The sequence below is a fragment of the Emydura macquarii genome, unplaced genomic scaffold (assembly GCF_026122565.2).
Source record: "Emydura macquarii macquarii isolate MOO-44397 ecotype Brisbane River unplaced genomic scaffold, CSIRO-AGI_Emac_v2 contig_2422, whole genome shotgun sequence".
Taxonomy (NCBI): domain Eukaryota; kingdom Metazoa; phylum Chordata; order Testudines; family Chelidae; genus Emydura; species Emydura macquarii.
In genome coordinates, this window is record NW_027132559.1 from 33,924,783 (window position 1) to 33,947,316 (window position 22,534).

At 40.5% G+C, this 22,534-nt stretch overlaps 1 protein-coding gene across 8 annotated transcripts in view; it reads right to left on the reverse strand.

Moving 5' to 3' along the window:
• Window positions 1–22,534, reverse strand: part of CDK14 (cyclin dependent kinase 14) — a 464,786-nt gene that overhangs the window by 340,550 nt on the left and 101,702 nt on the right. For all 8 annotated transcript variants that reach the window (XM_067562226.1, XM_067562222.1, XM_067562224.1 and 5 more), the window contains exon 3: window positions 5,831–6,076. In XM_067562226.1, coding sequence (XP_067418327.1) covers window positions 5,831–6,076 — 246 coding nt within the window. The remainder of the gene's footprint in view (window positions 1–5,830; window positions 6,077–22,534) is intronic.

The following is a 22,534-nucleotide window of genomic DNA, read 5'->3' on the forward strand; positions in this document are numbered from 1 at the left end:
AACATTAACGGAAGTTGCAGAGTGTGTACAAGGAGAATATCACACCTGCTGAGCAGTTATGCTTCGTTTGCTCTTCACCCAGCAACACAAAGCTGCCCTACAGCTATTTCAGCTATTGAGATTGATTGAACTAGAGTCTAAAGTCCTAGAATATTCTAAAGATATCATCTAAAGAAGTGGCGTGGTTAAGTCTTGAGAATGTGGCCAACTTTCTAATTTGTGAAAACCGGACACCGAGTGCTGGAACCTCCCCCTTCCCCTGCTCCACCCCTTCCCGTGAGACCCCCTCTTCCACTCCTCTTCCCCCCCCTCCACCCCCCATCACTCACTGCTCTCTCCACCTTCCTCCCCTTGCCATCTGAACAGGGATCTAGAAGTGGGAGGGTGACGGGCAGGACAGTTGAGCCGCCGGTACCTCTCTCCGCTGGAGCCATTTCTGAGTGCTCCTCCAAGCTCCAGCAGCAGCATCTGCTTTTCCTGCCCCCTCCTCCGGGTGGTGTAGACCAGTTACTGCAGGTAACTGGACTCTTAGTGCTCAGTCAGCAGGACTTTCTGGTTGAAAACCGGGACATTTGGTAACCCTAAGACTAGTAGGAGACTGGAATTAAAGGGTCAGAGAATGGGACACTGAAGATGGGCCATAACCAGTGAAATTTATGTATGAGCTCACAGTTCTTCTGGTGAGTGCTACAGAAGGGAAGGCTTAGGCAGGCTTTAAGCTATGGCAAGAAAGAGGCAGAATGGGAATTTTTGCCTAATTCAAATGATCTGGCATGCGCATACATAATACTAAGCAAGGCAGAAAGTGGAAATTTTATTAAACAAAAGATGAAGACACTACTCATCTATCAAAGAATCCGTACATAAATTGAGGCTTACCAAAAAAAAAAAAAAAAGAACTAGAACTGAAACTAAATTATAGTGATTATGACCTAGAGGGCATAACAAACTTGGTAGGGTGCTTCTCCTAACTGAAATGTCAACTCAGATGGGTATAATCTATATGCCAGAAGTATTTACAGTCCCAGCAAGGTATAATTTGAAAATGAGGAATCTGCTAGTGATTCTTTGATTAAAAATACAAGGAATAAATAGTAGAGGAAGTGACAATTGGAATCTACTACAGAATAGGATGACTACAAGAAAACAAGACCAAAAAACCCTAATCAACTCACTTTACTGAAAAACGCAGGCTGCAATCTCCTGTAGGAATCTAACTATGCAGCCAAACACATATCAGAATGTTCCCAAATTACATAGAAGACAAAGGAGAAACTATCCCTGATCTACTGAGAGGTGGGAAATATTTGAGAATTCAGCTCAGCCTCCTTTTTTACCAACTGCCACCACCCCTCCTCCCCGCCCCAGAAAGAGACAGACACTCAAGATGGTATAGCAATGTCTGGCTAGCTGGGTTGGGGTTTGCTGGAGATTGCCCTGAATGGATGCCAGGGGCTCCTTTCCCACTTCCAACAAATCATAGCCTGACTGTACATAAGGCTGCTCCTCCAGCTCAAGAAACCCTCTTATTGGCCATGAGGGAGGGGATTGCACATGTCCTCTTCCCCTTGGGCTGAGCTGAGGGAGGAGCAAAGGGACCTGTAGCAGGTTCGCGTAGGTTCCCCTGCTGGTCAGGTCCTCTGTGCCCACAAACCATGCACCGTCATCAGCTTTGTGCTCCCACCGGTGCTCCTTATTTATAGGCTTCCCCACCACCAACTATATACAGATACAGTCCCAGGCTAGGGCAGCTTGCCTCCAACTGCGGCTTCGCCCTTGCAGGCTGAGCACTCGCCCCTTCCCCTGCAGCTGCCGTCATGCTCCTGTGTGCCTTTATAGGGCTTGGCTGAGTTAGCCTACCAGCTGCTCCTCACTAGCCCCGATCCTGCAGACTCTCTCAGCTGGCTCCACTCCCCTCTTAACAGCGGGCTGGCTAAACCTCCAGGGCTCAACCAGGACCCTGTCACAGGGCCATTCAGGCTCCCCTGCTGCTGCCCATGCACTGGGGAGGCAGGGCATAGGGCAAGCAATCAGTCTGTAACCTTGGGATGTTTTATTGGCATTTAATTACTGAATATATGATTAACCATTGAACTCTCTTTTTGGATCAAGCTAGATTTGCATTCAGATTTCCACACGTCCCTGAGTGTTATGCCACAACTTTAGGGCAGGCAGTCTTTGCAGGGATCACATTCATTTGGCTGTTTGGGTCACGGTGGGAAGAATATGTTACCTCACAGAAGTGTTGGATTCAGTGTGTAGTTGAGATGGAGAGACTAACTGCCTGGGCTGTGTCTCAGTGGCAGCTCTAACCCTCTCTATAGAGGTGAAGTGTGACTTGTGGTCCAAGCTATGTATCAAGGCCTGGGTGCATGGAAACTATCTCCCGGTTGGTAGCCATTTTGACTTTGGGGTTTGGCCATCAGAATCAAATGGGGCTAACGTCCAAGCAGAGTGACTCGTTAACCTTTGCCACTAAGACTATGTACATTCTCCTCCATTCACATTCTTGTTTGTTTATTAAAGTTGCGGCCATTGTAACAAACTATTTTTAGCATGTGTGAGGTGTCTTTTTGGAAATTCTATGGGCAAGAAGAAAAGAAGTAACCAAAAGCTAAATGGAAGCAGTATAATAAGAAATTGGTTCATAGATGCAGCCATATAAAAGTATTCAATTTCAGAGAAGATGATTGTGGGAAATTAAATAATCAAGTATCTGATCCTGAAAATCCTTACACATGTACTTAACTTCATTCATTAGCATTCCACTGAAATCAGTAAGTCTTCATGAGGTATAAGGTTAAGAATGTGTGTATGCGCTTGTAGGATTTGTGCCCTAATTAGTAAAGAACAAGTGGAAAAAGCACTGAAATCCACCAATTTGGAAAGAGTCTGTGGAATACTAGGGAACACTGTAAGTAAGGCACAGTAGATTACAAGTCCTCCAAAAAAGAACAACTAGCCACCAGTGTAATTTCATGAAAGGACTGCTCAAAAATATGAAAAAAATATTTTACTATAAATAGAAAAGAGGAGGGAGAGGCCGCCAAACAATAACAAACAATCAGTTAATTGTTTGCAGGTAGAAATAAGGGCAATAAAAAAGGAAACTGAGTTAATGCTAGTCAAAAGGTAGGGAAGGGGCTTTTCTAAATATAATCTGGGGAAGGAAGGACGTACTAGAAAAAAGTGGTGCCTCATTAATAAATGGAAACGTGTAACCAAAACGGTGGAGATACTGAGCTTTTTATTATTTTTTGAATAAGCCTGTCTTTAGCAAGAAAATAAAGAACAAAAGTGAACAAGTAGCAAGCAAGGAAGAGCCTGTAAAAGTAACTGTGCATAAAGAATGTCTCAGCATGCTTGGAAAACATGAACACGTACTAAAATCAGTCTGGGCAAAATGCATGTGGAAATAATACATAGACAAATAACTTGGAACATAGAAAAATTCCATCTAATACAGTTGCGGAAACATGATTCCAGTAAATTCAGTAAGCAGGAAATACCTGAAAAACAGTAATGCTGAAAGAAAATAAAGTTGAGAGTGATTAAGTAGGTGCGGATTTCTACTGTGATATGAGATCAAGAAGAAAAAGGGTCAGGGCAACTTTGATATGCTCGACAATGCTAATTTCACAGTTCTGATATGGTGGAATGTTAATTTTAAGCACTTTATTAACAGAAGGATATTAATAAACTGAAGGAAATTCAAAGAATACTAGCAACAAGAATTATTAGGAAGCCAAGGGGACTGATTTACGAAGAAAAACTAAATTAACCTTCATATCTAGCAAGTTGTTCAGATGACAATTAAAGAGTTGGGGGAATACATGGTAGAAGTCGACAAATATTTGAAGGCTGTAAACACTAACTAATGCCTATTCCTACTTAGACAGCTACAAGAAGTGCAATGTGGGAGAAGCAATGTGAAAACATTAAGAAACACAAAATTTAGGCTGATATTAGCAAAGCTTTCTGGCAATAAGTTTAGGCTGGCAAATCAACTCCCATGGAAGTCCCATTGCTTGTGACTTTTGAAACTAGCAGACAAAACCAAACAAAAAACACAGAACGTTTATTTTAGGAAACTATCCAGCATCATCAAAGAGATGGACTGCAATCTCTCATAGTGCTCTTCCATCTTTAATTTCTATGATTATATGAGAACTAGGAGTCCATAAATGCTACAGAAAAGTCAACTGACATTTACACTGAAGAAGTCGTGAAGGGATGTGAATCTACGGTAGCAGTTAGAAGGACCAGATTTCTCTCTCTCTAATTACACCAATCTCTTTCTCCATGTGGGAGCTCTGAGAAGAGAGTTTATTTAGTCATGCAGTTTCTTAGGGCCCAGTGCTGCTCTCAGTGAAGAATTTTGTCATTGTCTTCAGTCAGAGAAGGGTAGGGCCCTTAGTTAAGATTAGGGGAAAATTTGGATCTTGATGTATCCGATATTGGTTTTATGTTTCCTGTATAACTTGTTCATTTTCTTTTAATACTGATGCTACTGTGTGTAAACAAATAAATTATTTTACATAATCAGATTAGAGCACTGGATACCTTGTAGGTGAAGAGCCTAAACTGACCCTTCCAAGAAAAACACTATATTAACAAAGAGAGGGTGAGGAATAACTAAAGTTCCATTCTGTCCTGAAAACGTTAAACAAATAGTTGTGTGATGGTGGTGGCTATTATCGCTATTAAGCAGATACTATGAAGAACTCCTTGTTATGGAATGATTTTGAACACGCAGGAGGCTTTTGTGAAAGAGGCTGTATTATATGACTCCATGATGAAAAAGCAAATTTATTTTTGCTGTAGATAGTTCCTTTTAAAATGTAACCTTTCCTACAGTCCCCTAGAGTCATGACATCTTATCTGTTAAATTCACATAGGTTAGACAAAACTCAGCTCTAGAAAAGAAAATCTTTGACATTTCTTTATAAAACAGTTAGAATTTTCTCAATTTTCTCTCTGAACCAGAAGACACAGCAGAAAAGACAATCAACCTTTTAAATCACTTTCATGCCAACTAACTTTTGAAGTGTTCTCTGCATTCTCCTTGAATCTGTAATCTTTGTCTCAAAGGTCACACTAGTATGGATTTATCCTGCTACAGTAAAAAAAAATTTTTTTTCAATAATTTGTTAAGGTCTCTTGTGGGACATCTATCTGGGCACTATTAATGAAAGACATGACATTTTATTTATCTACCTTCTTTCAAAATATTACGCCACACAGGGAAAACAAACATGATACTGCATCAATAAACATTCTTTCATTTTTTCCACATGCAGCATGGTTCTGTCAGAAAACAGTAATTTTATTTTCACTTAGATATTCCAATTGAAATAAGAGGATTTTAAAAGGTACCCAAAAAAAAAAGTCAAAATTAGCCCAAGACTAAGGTTAATTAGTAATAAAATTTTAGAAACCTAAAACCAAAATAATTTTTTCTACGTTGTTTTTTTTTTCAAGTTCCAGGGAAAACAACTTTTCTTTGGAAATAAACACTCTCCTGCAAAGTTAGCAACCCAAATATTACAGCATTGTAGTTGGTAATGAAAACCTAAAAGTGAAAGTGATTAGACATTGTCTATAAACAAGTGAAACTCATGGCCCAAGAGCTGAGAGAAATGTCAAATTAAACAGCATGACAGTGAAATGTAGTTTAGATTTTTAGTAACAGTTAAAACAGGGCATTTTTAAAAAATGTATTAGTTTTAATGTGATTCTTAATTTCATTTACCAAGGTAAGAAATATAGATTTATGCATTTGGTGCAGAAGCTGGTAATCACACAGATAACATAAGCAGGATGCACTTACAGAGCTGGGACTAGAATGTCGTCTGACTTTAGGAGATTCTTTCCCTGCTGAAGAAGTTTTGAAGTTAATGCAAGCATTGTTCTCTGAATGGACCCGCTTCACTTGACTAGTTGGTTTCTCAAATGGATCAAAACTGCTCTGCGTCCTCTGAACCCTGACTTTTTTGTCCTCGGGAATTGTGTCCAGGGGTTTGATCACTGAGTCCATTCCCTGGAAGTTCCGTGTAGACATCTTTGTGACACATATCTGAAAGAAAACAAATTACAAGAATTGAATGTAATAGACATCAAGTACCATCTAAATCTATACACTTGCAATTAAGAGAGATGAAATTTCAAGTATAACAAGAACACATTTTTAAAGACTGACATTTTATAAAACATGTATATACATACACACACACCAGATATAAACACAAATAGGCATATCAAATATACACACATTTGTACTACTTAAAGGGTACAGAAAAATATAGAAAGGACAGAAGGACAAGAAAGGAGGAAGCAACATACAGTTTGTATAATCATGTAAAATGACAAACGCAGAATAAATGTCTCAGCAGAGGTCTATTTTATCTAAACTTCCGCAGACTGTTCTTTGTAACCGTGCCAGTTCACTTCATCCTACAATCCGGTCACTGGTATCTGCAACCAGTATTGATTTCCATTTGTTTAAAATTGGATGAGAACAAACTTAAATAAATGATACCAATTTACATACATACTTTTATGCTGTACTGCAAAGATTTAATACCAGTATATAATTATTTTAAAAGTAATGCTTATGCAGGATTATCACCACCACCATATGCTCCAGAAAATCAAATTAGTAAATCAATACCCAAGTACTGAAACATGAGAAATGCAGCTTGACAACACACTAAAACAGAAAGATCACAATTTTCATTTGTTCTTGCCACAGGGTTGAACTATATTACCTATATTTGTGAATGGGGACCTGATTCTGCAAACATTTAGTTACATACGTATCTTTTACACACTCAGGTAATACCATTGTAATTATAGATTGCCATTTTACTATGCGTCCTGCAAAATTTTGTGGTTTTTCTTGAAGTCCAGTCCCTATATTCATGTAATTATATGACTCAGCTTTTTTAAGGGTAATTTTCTAGCTCTTGTGGTTGCAGAGAAAAACTTGAAAGGTTCAAAAACCTAAAGGCACAGAAAAAGAAACCAAAATGTATTTTTGAAATATCTTGTGATTTTTAAATGTTTGGAGTTGGCAATTCTGATTTAGTATCAATAGTACTGTGACATGTACAGTTAAGCAAGTATGTAAGTGTTTGCAGGGGCCATACTGACAATACTTTGAAAACTTGCTGAAGCATGACAAATTGGGTGTCACACCAGAGATCAGTTTTAGAGGTGAATCTGTGCAGGGTGCCTCCCGCATAGCTATAAACTCTGCTCCCAATGCAAACAAACTTTTCCAACAGCAAATCATTCTTCACAGTTCCCTCTACAGTTTGGTTGGTTGAAATCCAATTTACTTTGATTGTTCACTTACAGTAATGCCTTCATGCAGAACAAAAGGATACAATACAGAACAACAAACAAATCATATTCTTGAATATCACAACACTGCTCCATAAACACAGAGAACACACACTGGTCCAAAGACTGCCTTCATAATTAAATATTATGTACACTGTACAGCACTCTATCTGAATTACCATAGACAGGTTTAACTCTAAAGTGATATTCCAATACAGGATAACAAGGGTTCACATTTCATTTCTTATTTAAAGACATAATCAGCTAAAACCTCATCTATTTGAAACCTTGTTGCTGGTACCAAGGAATAGGCGCAGTGCCTGTTCATCCTAAGCCATATACAAATCTTTGGCCAGAATTTTGCTTAATACCTAAACTTTGGCATATTGTTACTACCTCAAAGACCTAATACACTGGTAGGTTTAGAAGTTAAGTTGGCTTCCCTTTTAAAATGTACTACTGTTCTCCTGACCACCATGCCAACCACAAACACACATGTCATTTTATAAACTTAACATTGCTCTTTCCAGACATATATTGAAACCTGTGGTGCTGGTGCACAAACCAAGATGTTTCTGATACAATAAATGCACAAGCCGAAGCTGAGGTTAATCAGCAATGTTCAAGTTCGGCACCATTCATGTTTTCCCAATGTGGAAAAAAATAAAATCAGTAAAGAAAAAAAATATTTCCCAACTTCCAAAATATTATAAACTAAAGAATGGAAAACAAAAAGTAATTAATAAAAATGCTACTAAAACATACCTGTCTTAATGAAATTGTTAAAGGTCAGCTGTCAGCAATTAAACTTAAATATTTACAATTCAGCAACTAACATACAAACAATGATACCATGATCATCACTGCATCTGCCTTACATGGAGTTTTGCTTGCACATTAAACTGAAGAACCTATTGCCCAGTGTCAGGCTCTAATGTGGGCTAAGCACACATTACCTACAGAAATACATTGGCAGCACATCTGCTGCCATCAAGTGTGTGTCAAGCAGTAATGGTAATACTTTCAAATTGGATGTCTTAGGGGACATTCCTTCACCCCTAGGTCACTAGTTTGAATCTAGACTAGGTTAAAATCCACCAAAGAGATTACCATCTGGTGGCCTATGTAAAATGTCCATGTCACAAAATCCACAGTCAACATTTGCTCCAAGCGGTCCCCTTAGGAGCTCTGCAGCTCAGGGAATGAATGGAAATACAGACTGACCAATACTCTCAGAAGTGCCCCTTTCCAGAAGCAAAGGCTATGGGGAGATGGACAAGCTTGAACTGTTACTGCCTCTGCTCTGTCTGTTCTGTGAACAGAGTACATCACTCTTTAGTTCTGTCAAACACTCATTCCCAGACTCTTAAAATATATTTCTCTAGCAAATTGAATGGCAAAAGATATTTTTTCTTCTCCATATGCACATATAATCCACTAATAAATGTTATATGTGCACATCAAGTAATTACTGGCTGTGGGATACTGAAGTTTTCTGAAATTTGAATTAATGAAACACTTGAGCACAGAACCTTCTACTCAGAACTTTTCATTTACCAGAATTCTGCCATTTTCCAAAGAGTATGGTTCTTCTGTTTGATCAGTCTTCCTCATGGACTCCTAAAAAGGGATGCTTTTTGACCATATAGGTGGATTGCAGAACACATCATTCTTCCCCATCTACTGTCAAAAAAGCCAATTTAGGACCAAAATCTACCCTTTGCAAAGTCTAAAGTTTAAAATGTCGACATTCAGCTATTGCCTACATAAGGCATCAGTGTATTAGTGTACTATTTTGGGGGTCTTTTTTCTGGACATGGAAAGAGCCTTCATTTTATCCAAGAGGTCAGCAGAGGACACCTGACACTACCACACACTACAATGTGACCCAGAAATTCAAACAAAATTCAGATTTGAAAGTAGCAGTCTTTTCCTTACATAATGTAAGAAATACATTTGCCATTTCTTCATATACAATCTTATATCTGATCACTCAAAAGGTTGGCACAAATACATACCTGGCTATATAAACTCGGTTTTGGACCAAGTAATCTAACAGAGGTTCTCAAACTGAGGTCAGCAGACCTTTAGTGATCCAGGACGTACTTGCTGGTGGTCTGGAAATAGTTGGCTGGTCTCTGCCTTATTTCCAGCATCTTACTTGGATTACAGAGGAAGGATGATTTTGCGTTAAGACCCTGCATTGAGTGTTAGAAGATGAGGGCTCACTTCCAGCTGTTACAGATTTCCTGTGTGATCTTGGGAGCAAGTCACATGATCGATGTGCATCCATTTCCCATTTGTAAAACAGGAACCATAATACTAATTGCTGTCGATACTAAGATTGGTGAAATGGTAAATAATTATAAGGGACAAGATTGTCACAAGGATCAGTTGGTAAACTGGACCCATTCAAACAAAATGTGCTTCAATACAGACAAATGCATAGTTATACATCTGGGAACAAAGAATTGAAGCCAGACCTGAAAAACAGGGGACTGCATCCTAGAAAACAAGAGATTCTGAAAGGATTTAGGGTTCACAGTGGATGAACAAATGAACATGAGCTCCCAGTGTGACCCTGGGGTAAAAAGAGTCAATGTGATCCTTGGATGTATAAGAGTAAAGAGTAGGAGTAAAGAGGTAATTTTACCTCTGTATATGGCATTGGTGAGATCAATTCTGTAATATACCATCTAGTTCTGATGTCCACATTTTAAGAAGGATGTTGAAAAATTGGAGAAATTGCAGAAAAGAGCCACCAAAATTATTCAAGGGCTGGAGAAAATGTTCCATTGAGTGACTTAAATGGCTCCACTTGTTTAGCTTATCAAACAGAAGAGTGAGAATGGACTTGATTACAATGTATGAATATCTTCACAGGGAGACAACACTGGGTATCTGAGGGCTCTTTAATCTAGTGGAGAAAGGCATAGTAAGAACCAATGGCTGGAAGCTGAAGCCGGGCAAATTCAAATTGGAAAATAAGACACAAATGTTGAATAGCAACAGGGGTAACCACTGGAACAAACTACCAGGAGAAGTGATACGTTCTCCAGGGCTGGACAGTCTTTCACATCACAATTGGATGCCTTTCTGGAAGAAATGCTTTCATCAGCCACAAGTTACTGGGCTCAATACTGGCTAACTGGCTGAAATGCAATGGCCCATGTTATGCAGCAAATCAGACTAGATGATTGAATAGTCCCTTCAGGTCTTCATTTCTATGAATCTATGAATACAGTGAATGAGGCCTTGATCTCAGTTGGGAATTCTAAGTGCTACCATGATGCAAAACCACTACCACATTAAAAACAACTTAAAATCCACACACTTTTCCAGTACTGCTTTTTCATATAAGCACTTGCTATTGTTCACACTCCAGAATAGCTTGGTGCTCATCCGTCAGTATAGAAAAGGGGGTTTTAAGACCCAGTTTGCCCTTCTATGTCCTTAGGAGTTAGCTGTGGTGCAGCTATACTAATTGCTGGCCACCATTTGCTAAGTTAAGGCTATTTCTAAGTGTAGACAAGATCCCAGGAACATTACGTAAGTGCACATGGGAGAAGGTTGTTCACAAGACAATCTGTGTATTAAGTGTGGTCCTCACTTTGAAAAAGTTTGAGAAATTTTGATTTAACAGTATCACAGATAAGGCATTAAACTATTAAAACAGAAGCAGCACTCAGACTAATGTAGTAGCAGAATGGTCATATTTTTCTTCATTTTACCATATAAAGACAAACAACAAGTAATGTCATCTTTGAAAAGTGGTTTTTCTGTTCAGTAGCCTTTACCAAGGCTAGAGCGAGTGCACCCGCTGGGTGACAGGACTGGCTCCCTTCACCTCTCTCACTTTCTCATCCCTTCAACCACACACATACTAGATGTTTGGGCAGCAAGCTCTCTGTCTGCTAACTGGGGCTACTCTAGAAGGTCCAGGCCCACCAACAGCAATTCTGGGCCACAGGGCAGAACAGTCAATGGCCCCTCTAGAAAGGGATGGTGGGATCCGAGTGAGCTTCTGCCAGAAGTTATTTATTTATTTATTATGCACCATGCAGGTTCCCGGCTAGCTGAGAAGGCAGTATCTGCTACTCAGCTTCCCCAGTCCCTTGGACTCCCCAGGGAGATTACTGATGAACCTAGGAAGCTGAGTAGCAGATACTGCCTCCTCAGTTGCACAGAACCTGCATGGCACATAATAAATAAGCTAGGCTCAGAGGAGGGGCAGAGAGCACAAGCGGCAGGAGCCTCGGGGGAAGGGGATGTGTGGAGGAGAGGAGGATAGGTATCCATCATCCCATCCACCCGGGCCCTTTTAAATCACCGGGCCCCTGGGCAATTGCCCTCCTTGCCCCCCCATTGGTGAGCTTGAGCTGGTCCTACCGGGCAAGACCCCTGCAGGAGACTTCCTTTCAGGAGATGTGACCAGCGGCTGATTAAAGTGACTCAGAACGGCTCTCTAAAGCCTTATTGCTCATTCATCCAAAGGCAAATAACAAGTGGAGAAAAGGATTAAAAACAACAGAAGGCCCACAGGCTTGGGACTTCTCCCTCCTTTTAAATCTCAGTTGAGAGATTTGGGCTGAAAAGAACACACAAAAAGAGAGACATGAGAGAGAAGGATTAAAGGAACATGTCTGCTACCTGAAGTCCTTAGGAAAGGAGTCAATCTTGCTCCAGCACCTGTCTGCATGGTGCATTTTTCTTTACTTTTGAGACAAGTGGAGGAGAGTAGATTTCTGTAGTGAACCAAAACATTCAACAAACTAATCTCAACATTAATTTAGCTACTGCACACTTCATAGATTTAAAACAAACTAAAAAGGCAACCCCACCAAACTTTTAGTATCCTGAATTTTTTTTCTAATAAAATGTGAAGAACTATTACACTCAGAGCCAGATTGTAAGAGGAAAGTGCTTAACATTGGATAATTTCATTGAATGCCTGCCAGATTTTAGAGTTATAGAAGTTGTAACAGATTATTCCCTTTGATTTGCACACTTGCTGGTCTATATTTCAGAAACATATAAGCCTGAATACTCAGATACAACAGAGCAGTGCCCATCAAACCTGGGGTGGGGACAGGAGACCCCAAAAGTGACATTCTAGCACCCTCCTGTCCCACTCCTCCAATCCGGGAAACAATCCTCAGCACAAGAAAGAACAGTTTTGAGCCTGCTCTAAAGTGAAGCTAGATAGCTGTTACAGACCTGTATGTTTGCTGTTACATCAGCAAAAATCTCTAGAACACAATTCACTCTGGACACACCTCCTCACATACTAGTTAATGGGACACACCAGGACTACTGCATTGGTGTGGCCATGGGCAGTGCAAGAACCCCCCATTTGGGGAGGCTAGCCAATGGCCACGCCCCTTCCACCTGAGGCCATGCCCCTTCCGACACCTCCCTCACCAGAGGAGCCCCACCCCAGCCAGCCTGAGCCGCTGACCCACCCCAGCCCCAGGTTGATCGGCTCGTCTCGGGCAGCCCCAGTCCCGGAGTGCTGGACGACTCGAGTGCCGGTCCCAGCCATCCTGAGTCCTGGCCCATTGACTGGCCCGCCCTAGCCCCAGCCCCTGCTCCCTTCAGAGGAGAGGCTGAGCAAGGGCAGGAAGAGTGACCAGTACCTGCCTGAGCTGAGCTGGGGCTATGGGGAAAAAGTGGGATTCAGCAGGAAGGGATGGGACCTGAAGGCAGAGCATGGGTGGGGCCACATCTTGCTGTTTGGGAAGGCTTAGTCTCCCTGGCCTATAATGGCTCCACACCCATGGGTGTGAAGCCATCTTTCCATCCCTTGGGGATTACCCCATGCTGAAGTACTGCAAATGGCACTCAGGGCTCAATCCTTGTGCTGAGGTCTCTGGATGCACTTCAGCAAAGCACTTAGGCATGTGCTTAATTTTAAGCATGTGAACAATCCAATTAAAATCAAGGGACCCATGTATGAGCTTAAAATAAGCATATGCTTAAGTGCTGAGCACCTTACAGGACTAAGTCCTTAGTAGGAATGATAATGTTCAGTCAACAACTAGCTCCATATCTGGGACTACTTTTTTAAACATCTTTTGTTAAATTAAGTTGCCTTGTTCTGTTATCAGCACAATGGGTTCTTTACCTGACATTAATAACCCCTCTCCCCCCTACCTCCCACAGACAAAGAAAAAGAAAAAGAAGTTCACTAACAGTTAAGATTGACGGATTAATTCATTCAACTCTCAATCAAGAGACATAACAGCATTTGAATGACTGGAAGTGACCAGTTATGGTAACTTACTCCAGTATTTTATTACCCTTAAATCCATGCATTTAATTAATACCATTATGATCCTGAATGTCCCCTTGATACTTTACCTATCTATTTGGGTAATTTATAAAGGAGATAAACTCCATTGTTCTAAGAGCGTCTACTTACATGAGTAAAAATTGCTCATGTAAACAAGAGTTGCAGGATTAGACTTTAATTTTGACAAGAGACAGACTAGATGTCCTACCACACCAAAAAGCATGCATTAAACATCACAAACAGCAGTGAAGTCTGATGCACCACAAGGTTCTACAAATGCATCTTACATTTTGGGAAAACAGACATATTCTGTTCTAAATGCCCACACATAATATTATAAAAAGTGAACCCATTTTCCTCATCCAATAAACATGAAGTTTCAAGAGATGATGCCAAATTGTCTTCTCAGTTTTGTTGTTTCTTCCCCTTTGTAGGGCGCGCACAAGAAAATTGTGACGCGAATGCAGCATAGGTGGCAACAGCTAGGCCTGAAGTGGCTCCTGGCAACAGCTAGGCCCAAAGTAGCATAGGATCTGAGTTCTGTTCTCTCCCTGGTGGGGGGGGAGTCGGGGACATTGAATAACTTCAGGAGAATCACTTAACCTCTGCGTTGTTGGGGGAGGGAGGGGTTTATCCCCCATCTGTAAAGTGGGGACAATGATAATTTCCCTACACAAATAAAACTGTGAGGACTAATTAGTTAATTTTGTAAAGCACCCTAATAGTTTCTCAAATAAAATGGGATAATGAATTATTATTTATTTGTGACACTAGGGTCCTCTCCCATGAAGTATCACAATAATCACATTATTCCTTGAAACATCAGAAATATCCCAGAATAAAAGTTTTGCACTTAAATTACAGATTTATTTGGACATGTGTATTTATCCCTGATACAATCACAGGTAGCCACTGATTAGTGACAGTCTAGTGGTGAAACTGTCTAGAACTATGCCAGGTTGGTCAGTACGTGCAATGGCTTTCGTTTTGAGAAATCATTTCCGTGTTAGAACAAGATTGGTGACAGAACAATTGCTTGGAGGCACTAAAAGAACGGCCTCCCACAAGGATCAATATTATCTCCAATGTTATTCAACTTATATTCGAATGACCTGCCATACACCAAATCTCGCAAGTTTGTTTATGAGGACGACATGCGCCTTGGCACTCAAGGTATGTCTATACTGATAGTGGCAAAGTCGCCGCTATCAGATCGATCTTCCTGGATCGATTGAGCGGTCAGTGTAGACCCGCTCAATCGATCAGGAAGTTGACATTAGTAAACCATCCCCTCAAGTGGAGTAGCCCAGTGCAGTGAAGACGGCGCACAGAAGGGAAGCACAGCAGTCTGCGTAGTTTGCATAACTCCCGTCGACTGCCACCGAATCTCCGGGTAAGTGTACACCAGGGCTCAGTCTCACTCTTTTGACATACTTGAGAGTGTTCTGAATGCAGATATGGCGGCTATGGCTGATTATTGTCGTCGGTGGTGCCGATACCAAGTTGGAGTAACACTGTGTCGAGTGTCTTCCACTTACATCATGCACAAGCAGGCAGAGAGCTGAATATAGTTCTCAAAGGTCAGCAAATAAGGCATGATTCACACCCAGTCTATCTAAGCGTCACATTGGATAGAACTCTCACATATTATGACCATCAGACAAAGACAGTGACTAAGTTCAAAACACGTAACAATGTGCTTGGAAAACTGGACGGAATGACCTGGGGCGCCAATGCTCAAATGTTATGTACTTCAGCCTTGGAACGCTATGATTCAATGGCAGAGCATTGCACTCCAGTACAGGCTTCTCATCTCAAACAAAGATGATCGACGTACATCTAAATTCCATCATGTGTATTATTTCAGGCACACTTAAATCTACACCTTTCCATGGTTATCAGTTCTCTGCAATATTGCTCCACCAGGTGTTCACAGAGAGGAAAGAATAGCAAAGCTCATGACGAAACTTCATGATATGCCACATATACATTAATTCAAGACTTTTTTAATCCACCACATAGTCTGCTCTCATGGCGCCCATTGTGGATAAGTTTAGCGGGTGAGGGATTTACGGTAGAGGATGCGTGGTGAGCTTTGTGGCCTGCAGAGAAAGTGACAATTACCTTGTCTTGGACCCCACTCAACATCAACCCAGGTTTGATTTACCACAAAGGCAATGGAGCCTTCTGAACCAGTTTCGTACCGGACAGGGAATTTGTGCTGTAGTGGAATTTCAGTGGGATTTTAGATACACTCCACTATGTCGATGTGGGCAGCCACAAACCATGACACATTGTTCAGGACTGCAAAATGACAACTTCCTGCCTTGAACATCACTGATAAGAACACTATGGCTTGGCTTGACTGGATTGCATATGCCAAATAAACAAACTGACTAGTGACTATATAGTTGCAAATGCTGAAGAGCAGAAGGCATTAATTTGCATACAAAGTTTCCCATCTGGGCATGAGTTTCTCTTACTTTTAGAAAAGATATTTTATTTTCCAATGAGCTTTAGCACAAGAAAAAAACATTAGGATTACACAGTCATCCCCTGATTCTAAACATGTCACTCTGAAATGGAGCAACTAGTCTTGCAACACTGCAGCCACGTCTGAGAACAAACAGTGTATCACATTTAGTTATATGGCATCTTTACAACTAGATAGAAGGATAGCAGCAAATATCAAACCCACAAAGGTACATTCTTAAAGGCAAAATAAAACGATAAAATAAATTACTGCACTTCCATATAAATATTGGATTTTGACCTTTTCTGATGACGACTTAGGATGTTTTTTGGAGAATTATAATCAGTTTTGTTCAAAAGGATCTTGAGATTCACTCTTTTTGCAGGACAAGGCACCAGCAAAACTCCTTCTGCCTGTGACCAAATGTGGCTGACTTCTTATTAGTCACTCCTGGTGGCAGCTCACACAATTCTCCAGCTCCCCTGGAAGGCAGCAAAAAGGACACATTCACTGGCCCAGGAGTTTCTGTGATGCCAGCAGCACCAGCCTCAGTGGATTGTTTTATGTGTAGAAGAGGTCCTAACTGGTGGGAGAAAGACATGGAGCCAAGTTAGAGTCATCTTGGGGAGCAACAGGGCAGGAAAAATCACTGGGTGCTGCGATGAAGGCTGACGACACTTATGAAGGGTAGATAATTCATTATTTGGGCTAGAATAAGAAAGGGTTAAAGACGAACAGTTTATGAGTAACGGTGGGGGAAGGGAGGCAGCACCTGGAAGTAGGCAGCAAGTGATTTGATAGGATATGAAGGGAAACATGGGATGGAATGAGCTTGGGTGAAAAATTTTGAGAAAGAAAATATCATTAAGGAAAAACCAAAGGGAATGAAATATAATTTCCAATAGAAAAGTGTTAAATAACTACTAGGCAGCAAATAGGGGTTATTATAAGTAAGGAGGCGGGGTGGGGGTGGAGAATTCTGATTCTGAAAGTAAACATTTTGTGCTGCTTCCTTTCTCCACTCCCTTGTCTGTATGTTGTGCATTCATATGGTAAGCTCCCTGGTACAGGTATAACTTTTATTCTAAGTGCTATATAAATAAAACAATAGTAATTGAGTGCAGAGACTGCTATCATCCAGTTAAAAACACAACTAAAGACAAATTTTGGAGACTTGTAGTTGGGATCTGACAGTATCATATAATCCGTATTGTACATATCCCTTCACAGGTGTAACAGAACAAACCGAAAGCGCCTTTTTGTCAATCTTCCTGTCATATCCCCATATCAAAAGCTTACTCCAGTAGCTTTTTTCTTTGTTTGTTTTTTTGAAGTCAAGGCTGCTGTTAAAACCCAAGGTCTTTGTCATCGGGAAGAATACAAATATAAGCACTGACGTGCTGTATAAAAAAATTTTTTGTTTGTTTTTTTTAACTGGAAGCTCTTACATTCATACTCTATTTTTGCCTAAAATACCCCATCCAGCAGGTGCTAATTCTACTGAGACGACTCTTTATCCCATCTATATGTAAAGGATGTGGGATGCATCCTCTGTGAGAGAGAGGATGAGAAGAGAGAGCTCCAGGACACACCACACAATCCACTGTCTACAGCCAAACCCTAAGATACAACCTTATTTGCTCCAATCCCTTAGACAGAGACAAAGACTCACAGGATCTCTATCAAGCATTCTTAAAACTACAATACCTACCTAAGGAAGTGAAGAAACAGATTGACAGAGCCAGACAGGTACCCAGAAGTCACCTGTTACAGGACAGACCCCAACAAGGAAAACAACACAACGCCACTGGCTGTTACCTACAGCCCCCAGCTAAAACCTCTCCAACTAATCATCAAGGATCTACAACCTATCCTGGAAAACGATCCTTCACTCTCACAAACCCTGGGAGGCAGGCTAGGCTCACTTACAGACAGCCCCCCAACCTGAAGCAAATACTCACCAGCAACTGCACACCATATAACAGAAACCCTAACCCAGGAACATGTCCTTGCAACAAACCCCGTTCCCAACTCTGCCCACATATCTACTCAAGTGACACCACCATAGGTCCTAACCACATCAACCACACCATCAGGAGCTTGTTCACCTGCACATCTACTAATGTGATATACGCCATCATGTGCCAACAATGACCCTCTGCCATGTACATTGGCCAAACCGGACTGTCTCTACGCAAAAGAATAAATGGACACAAATCAGACATCAGGAATAGTAACATTTAAAAACCAATAGGAGAGCACTTCAGTCTCCCTGGACACTCAGTAACAGACTTGAAAGTTGGCATACTTCAACAAAAAAACTTCAAAAACGAACTCCAGCGCGAAACTGCAGAGCTGGAACTCGTATGCAAACTTGACACAATCAGACTCGGTCTAAAGAGACTGGGAGTGGCTAGCCCACTACAAAAAATAATGTTCCCTCTTTTGATATTCACACCTTCTCATCAACTGTTGTGAATGGCCTCATCCACCCTGACTGAATTAACCATGTTAACACTTACCCTCCTCACCCATCCTTGCATGCATATATATATCTACCAAACTGAAGTTTCCACTTCATGTATCCGATGAAGTGGGTTTCTGCCTACGAAAGCGTATGCCCAGATAAATTTGTTAGTCTTTAAGGTGCCACAGGACTCTTGCTGTTTTGCTAAAAACAGACTAACATGGCTCCCCCTCTGGAACTTATAATCTTATTGTTTTCTTTGTTAATACAACCAGCCTTCTAGAAAGGGGATCAGTTTTCACAATACTGCATGAATTGGAGCTATAAAGTAGGTTAGGAAAGGAATCTGCTCATAATCACTCTGATGTTGCTGATATGGTAGATTTGTTAAGCTTCTCTTTGTGTTTCAGTGATTACCTCCCACAGATTTGTTTGATAATTACTTCATTAACTCTATTATGAAGCATTCACATCTTTTTGGAATTTTCTAAGCAATATTAATGTAGTGTTAAATGATATTGGATTTCAGCAGCTTTTCATATACAATTTACATGTACATATATAACTAACTATTAACAGCATATGTTCAGCACAGCACTTGATTTGGGGGAATGAAGGGCTCACTTCATGTCAAGCAAATCAATTGCTGAAATCTTTTGCCGCATAATACTATATACTGCTTTTTTTGGGGGGTGGGGGGAACCCTGAGCTTCAACATTAGTTATGCATACATTTATTCTTCTAATTTAGTCTCTAAACATTAGTGCTGTCTACTGAATCTAAGCACAGGACAGGAAGCCAGGAATTATTGAATTTGGTTCCTCTCTCTTCCAATTATTTGCCTTGTGACTTGGACAAATCGTGAATCTTCATTTATAAAATTAGAATATACTTATCTCTCAGAGCTGGTGCAAGGTTTAAATAATGTTTGTAAAGCACTTTGAAAAAAGCACAGAACTTTTCAAGGGCCAAGTATTATTAAAATTACGGAGATCTCAATACCTCAAATTCACTGTCATTTCAAAGTATGTGTAGTTTCAGGGGTGGAAGTTAACCTGTTCTGTAGTGTGCATACTGCATATATAGTAGCATCGCTAATGTGTAACAGAAAACAGCAATATAAGAGATAGCTTCTATACTCCATTGCTGAGTGACCCATTAGGGTCTTCAGTCTGTATTCTCCTCTTTAACCATATGAACAGCATTTTAAAATAAAGGATTTAAAAAAAATATATTTTCAATCACTTTCCCAACCAAAAAAAAATTGTTGTCTACTCACCCTCCTGCTCCAACAGATGGCTACATGTGCAAATATGATTCAAATTTCTAGAGTTTTCCTTCCATTAATGCATTATTAATGGTTTTCTATTAGTTAAATTATTCAGTTCAATATAAATCTTTCAGAGTTTAAAGATTTATATTCTATCCTCCAAGCTTCTCTTGTGAACGGGAAGTGCTTAAAGGAACAGACATAAATATACGGTAGCTCCTCCAACACCCAAATATGCTCTCATTTAAGGGTGTTAACAGGGCAGTGCTTATTTTTGCTGGAATTCTGAAAATAACCACAATAGAGGGGGATTTTCAAAGGCACAAATGGGGATTAGGTATAAGGGTACACATCTAGATACAAGTACATACACAATAACTTTCAGTGGGATTGAAGTGACAAACTCTTTTAGGCTCCTTTGAAAATTCCAGCCACTACACATACATCTCAATTCCTTTATGCCCACATCAAGTACCTCTGGTCCAGAGTAACAAGAAGATCAAAACACACTCAGCTTTATTAGTTTAATGCCTCAAGCATTTGCTCAGAAAAAACTTCCACAGAAGTGGACCCTTTTATTTATAAAATTCTGCATCTCTAATCCTTATGGCTAATGGCAAATCCCAATTGACAACGGGGATAAAGTATGGCCATATTAGAGCCCTCCTATGGCTATCTACTGTTGACAAAATCAGAGCATTTCCTCAGCAAACAGGATAATAACTTAATAATAATTATTAAGTGGATCTTCTAAATCAAAGATTATGTTTTCCAATATGCGTCCTTTGCAATAAATAGCTAAGAGACAGTATATGGTTAAAATTGTTCACACAATAAGTGCAATGTCAATTGATGGGATGGGCCCCCCAGAAATACCAACCAATCACTTGGTAAAGACTCTGCTCAATAGAGGTTCTTGGGCAAGCGAAAATAAAGATTAAAACTCAATTTGTGACTTAATAGAAAATAAAAAATGCCCACAATCAGATACAAATTTGAGTTAAAAAGGGGTATTTTAATTCATAAGAATTATGAACGTGCAGCAAAAAGATCTCATTCGAACCAGTACTCTTAGTCAATGATTATCTCTAGAGAGCTCATTACTATCTGTGTAGGTTGCAGAACTGGTTGCAAAATGGGCAGAATTTGCACTAATGATTTTGCAAAATACACCTCCTTTCTTTTCATTTTCAAGTTTTTCAAACAACTCTAGTAGGTTAGGATGGCAACCATCACTGCCTGACACAGTCCACTAACATCAACGTGAGTCTTTCCATTCTCTTCAGTGGACCTTGGATCAAGGCATAAGTGCCTCTCAAGAAATAACCAAAAGATTGCTGTGGTCTAATGGTGTGACTTTTCTTCCTACTTTCTATGCTATTTTGTTTGGTTTTTATTTATTTCCTCCTTCTCTCCAACCCCCCCTCCCCCCCACCACCACTTTCCTTTACTACTACTCTCTCATCCTTCTTGCTTTCCCTTTATTCTCCTTCTCTTCCACCATCTCTACTTTTTGATGCTTTTAGTTGCAGCTATGGGAAAGCTAAGATGATGTAGTGAATTTTATACCTTGTTCTGATGATGTTTTCCAAAGCGTTAGCTCTGGTGCCAAGAAAGCCATAGCTCCTGCTCTCATGAGCTTCACCACTGAGGTCAGCATCTTCCCAATTCCTCAGGAACGTAGCTTTGAAGGAAGGTCAATGCCACAGTGAAAGTAACACTCCCAGAGCTATGCTGGAGCAGTTCCATGGAGGCCTCTTTAATATTAAACTCTGAGACCTTGGATTTGAGCAGTTATTCTGTGGGGAGCCAATGTAATGAGCTAAGCACCAGGGCTGTCAGCCGCTGTTGCTGCTGCAGCAGGCTGGAATTCTGCATTAACGGAAGCTCTTTTAATGCTGGAGTGCTCATTCTTTGCTGCAGTGAACCATAATAGTCCAGCCTGAAAGTCACAAAGGGATGGACTACGGGAGCCAGGTCTTTGTTTAATAGATGGGACCCAGACTACTGGCTTCATAAATGAAAGAAAGCATTATTGGGGTTGTCTCTATCTATATGTATAGCAGGAATGAGGAGTCCAAGACAACCCGATGGATGTGTACTGACTTGACAAGCTGGAGGCAGACTCCTTCAGAGGAGATGAGAAAATAGTGCTTGCTACATCTCCAATGTGTTTCCCTACTCCCTCCGGTTTGCCCAGGTTCAGCTTTAGTCACTGCCTTTCATCCCGGTACTGATCTTGGCAAGCAGGAAGATAGCTAGGAAATGTTGCTAATTGGATCACAGGTAAAAAGATGAGAGCTGGATATCATATGCATATGGCTGGCAAGTGAAACTGTGGCTTCTTAACAATTCACTCTCAAATGACTTCAAGTAGATGTTGAAGAAGACAGGGGAGAAGACTGATCTTTGAGGGAGGTCACAACTCCCAGTAGAGGAGACTATGAATACCTTAGTCAGAACATTCAATCAGAAACCTTGAATGTTGTGGTAGGAAAAAGGATGGTGCCTTCATTATGAAAATAACCTTAAAAAAAGAGAGAGAGAAGAGGCACTGACGTAGACTCTTGAAGAACCAGGAAAAGATATGACTGAACTTTGATGAGGCTTCCTGAAATAGCTAAGAAAGACTGCATAAAGGCTAGGATGGAAAAAGGACTAAAAAAGTAATTTATTCTCAAATTTGAT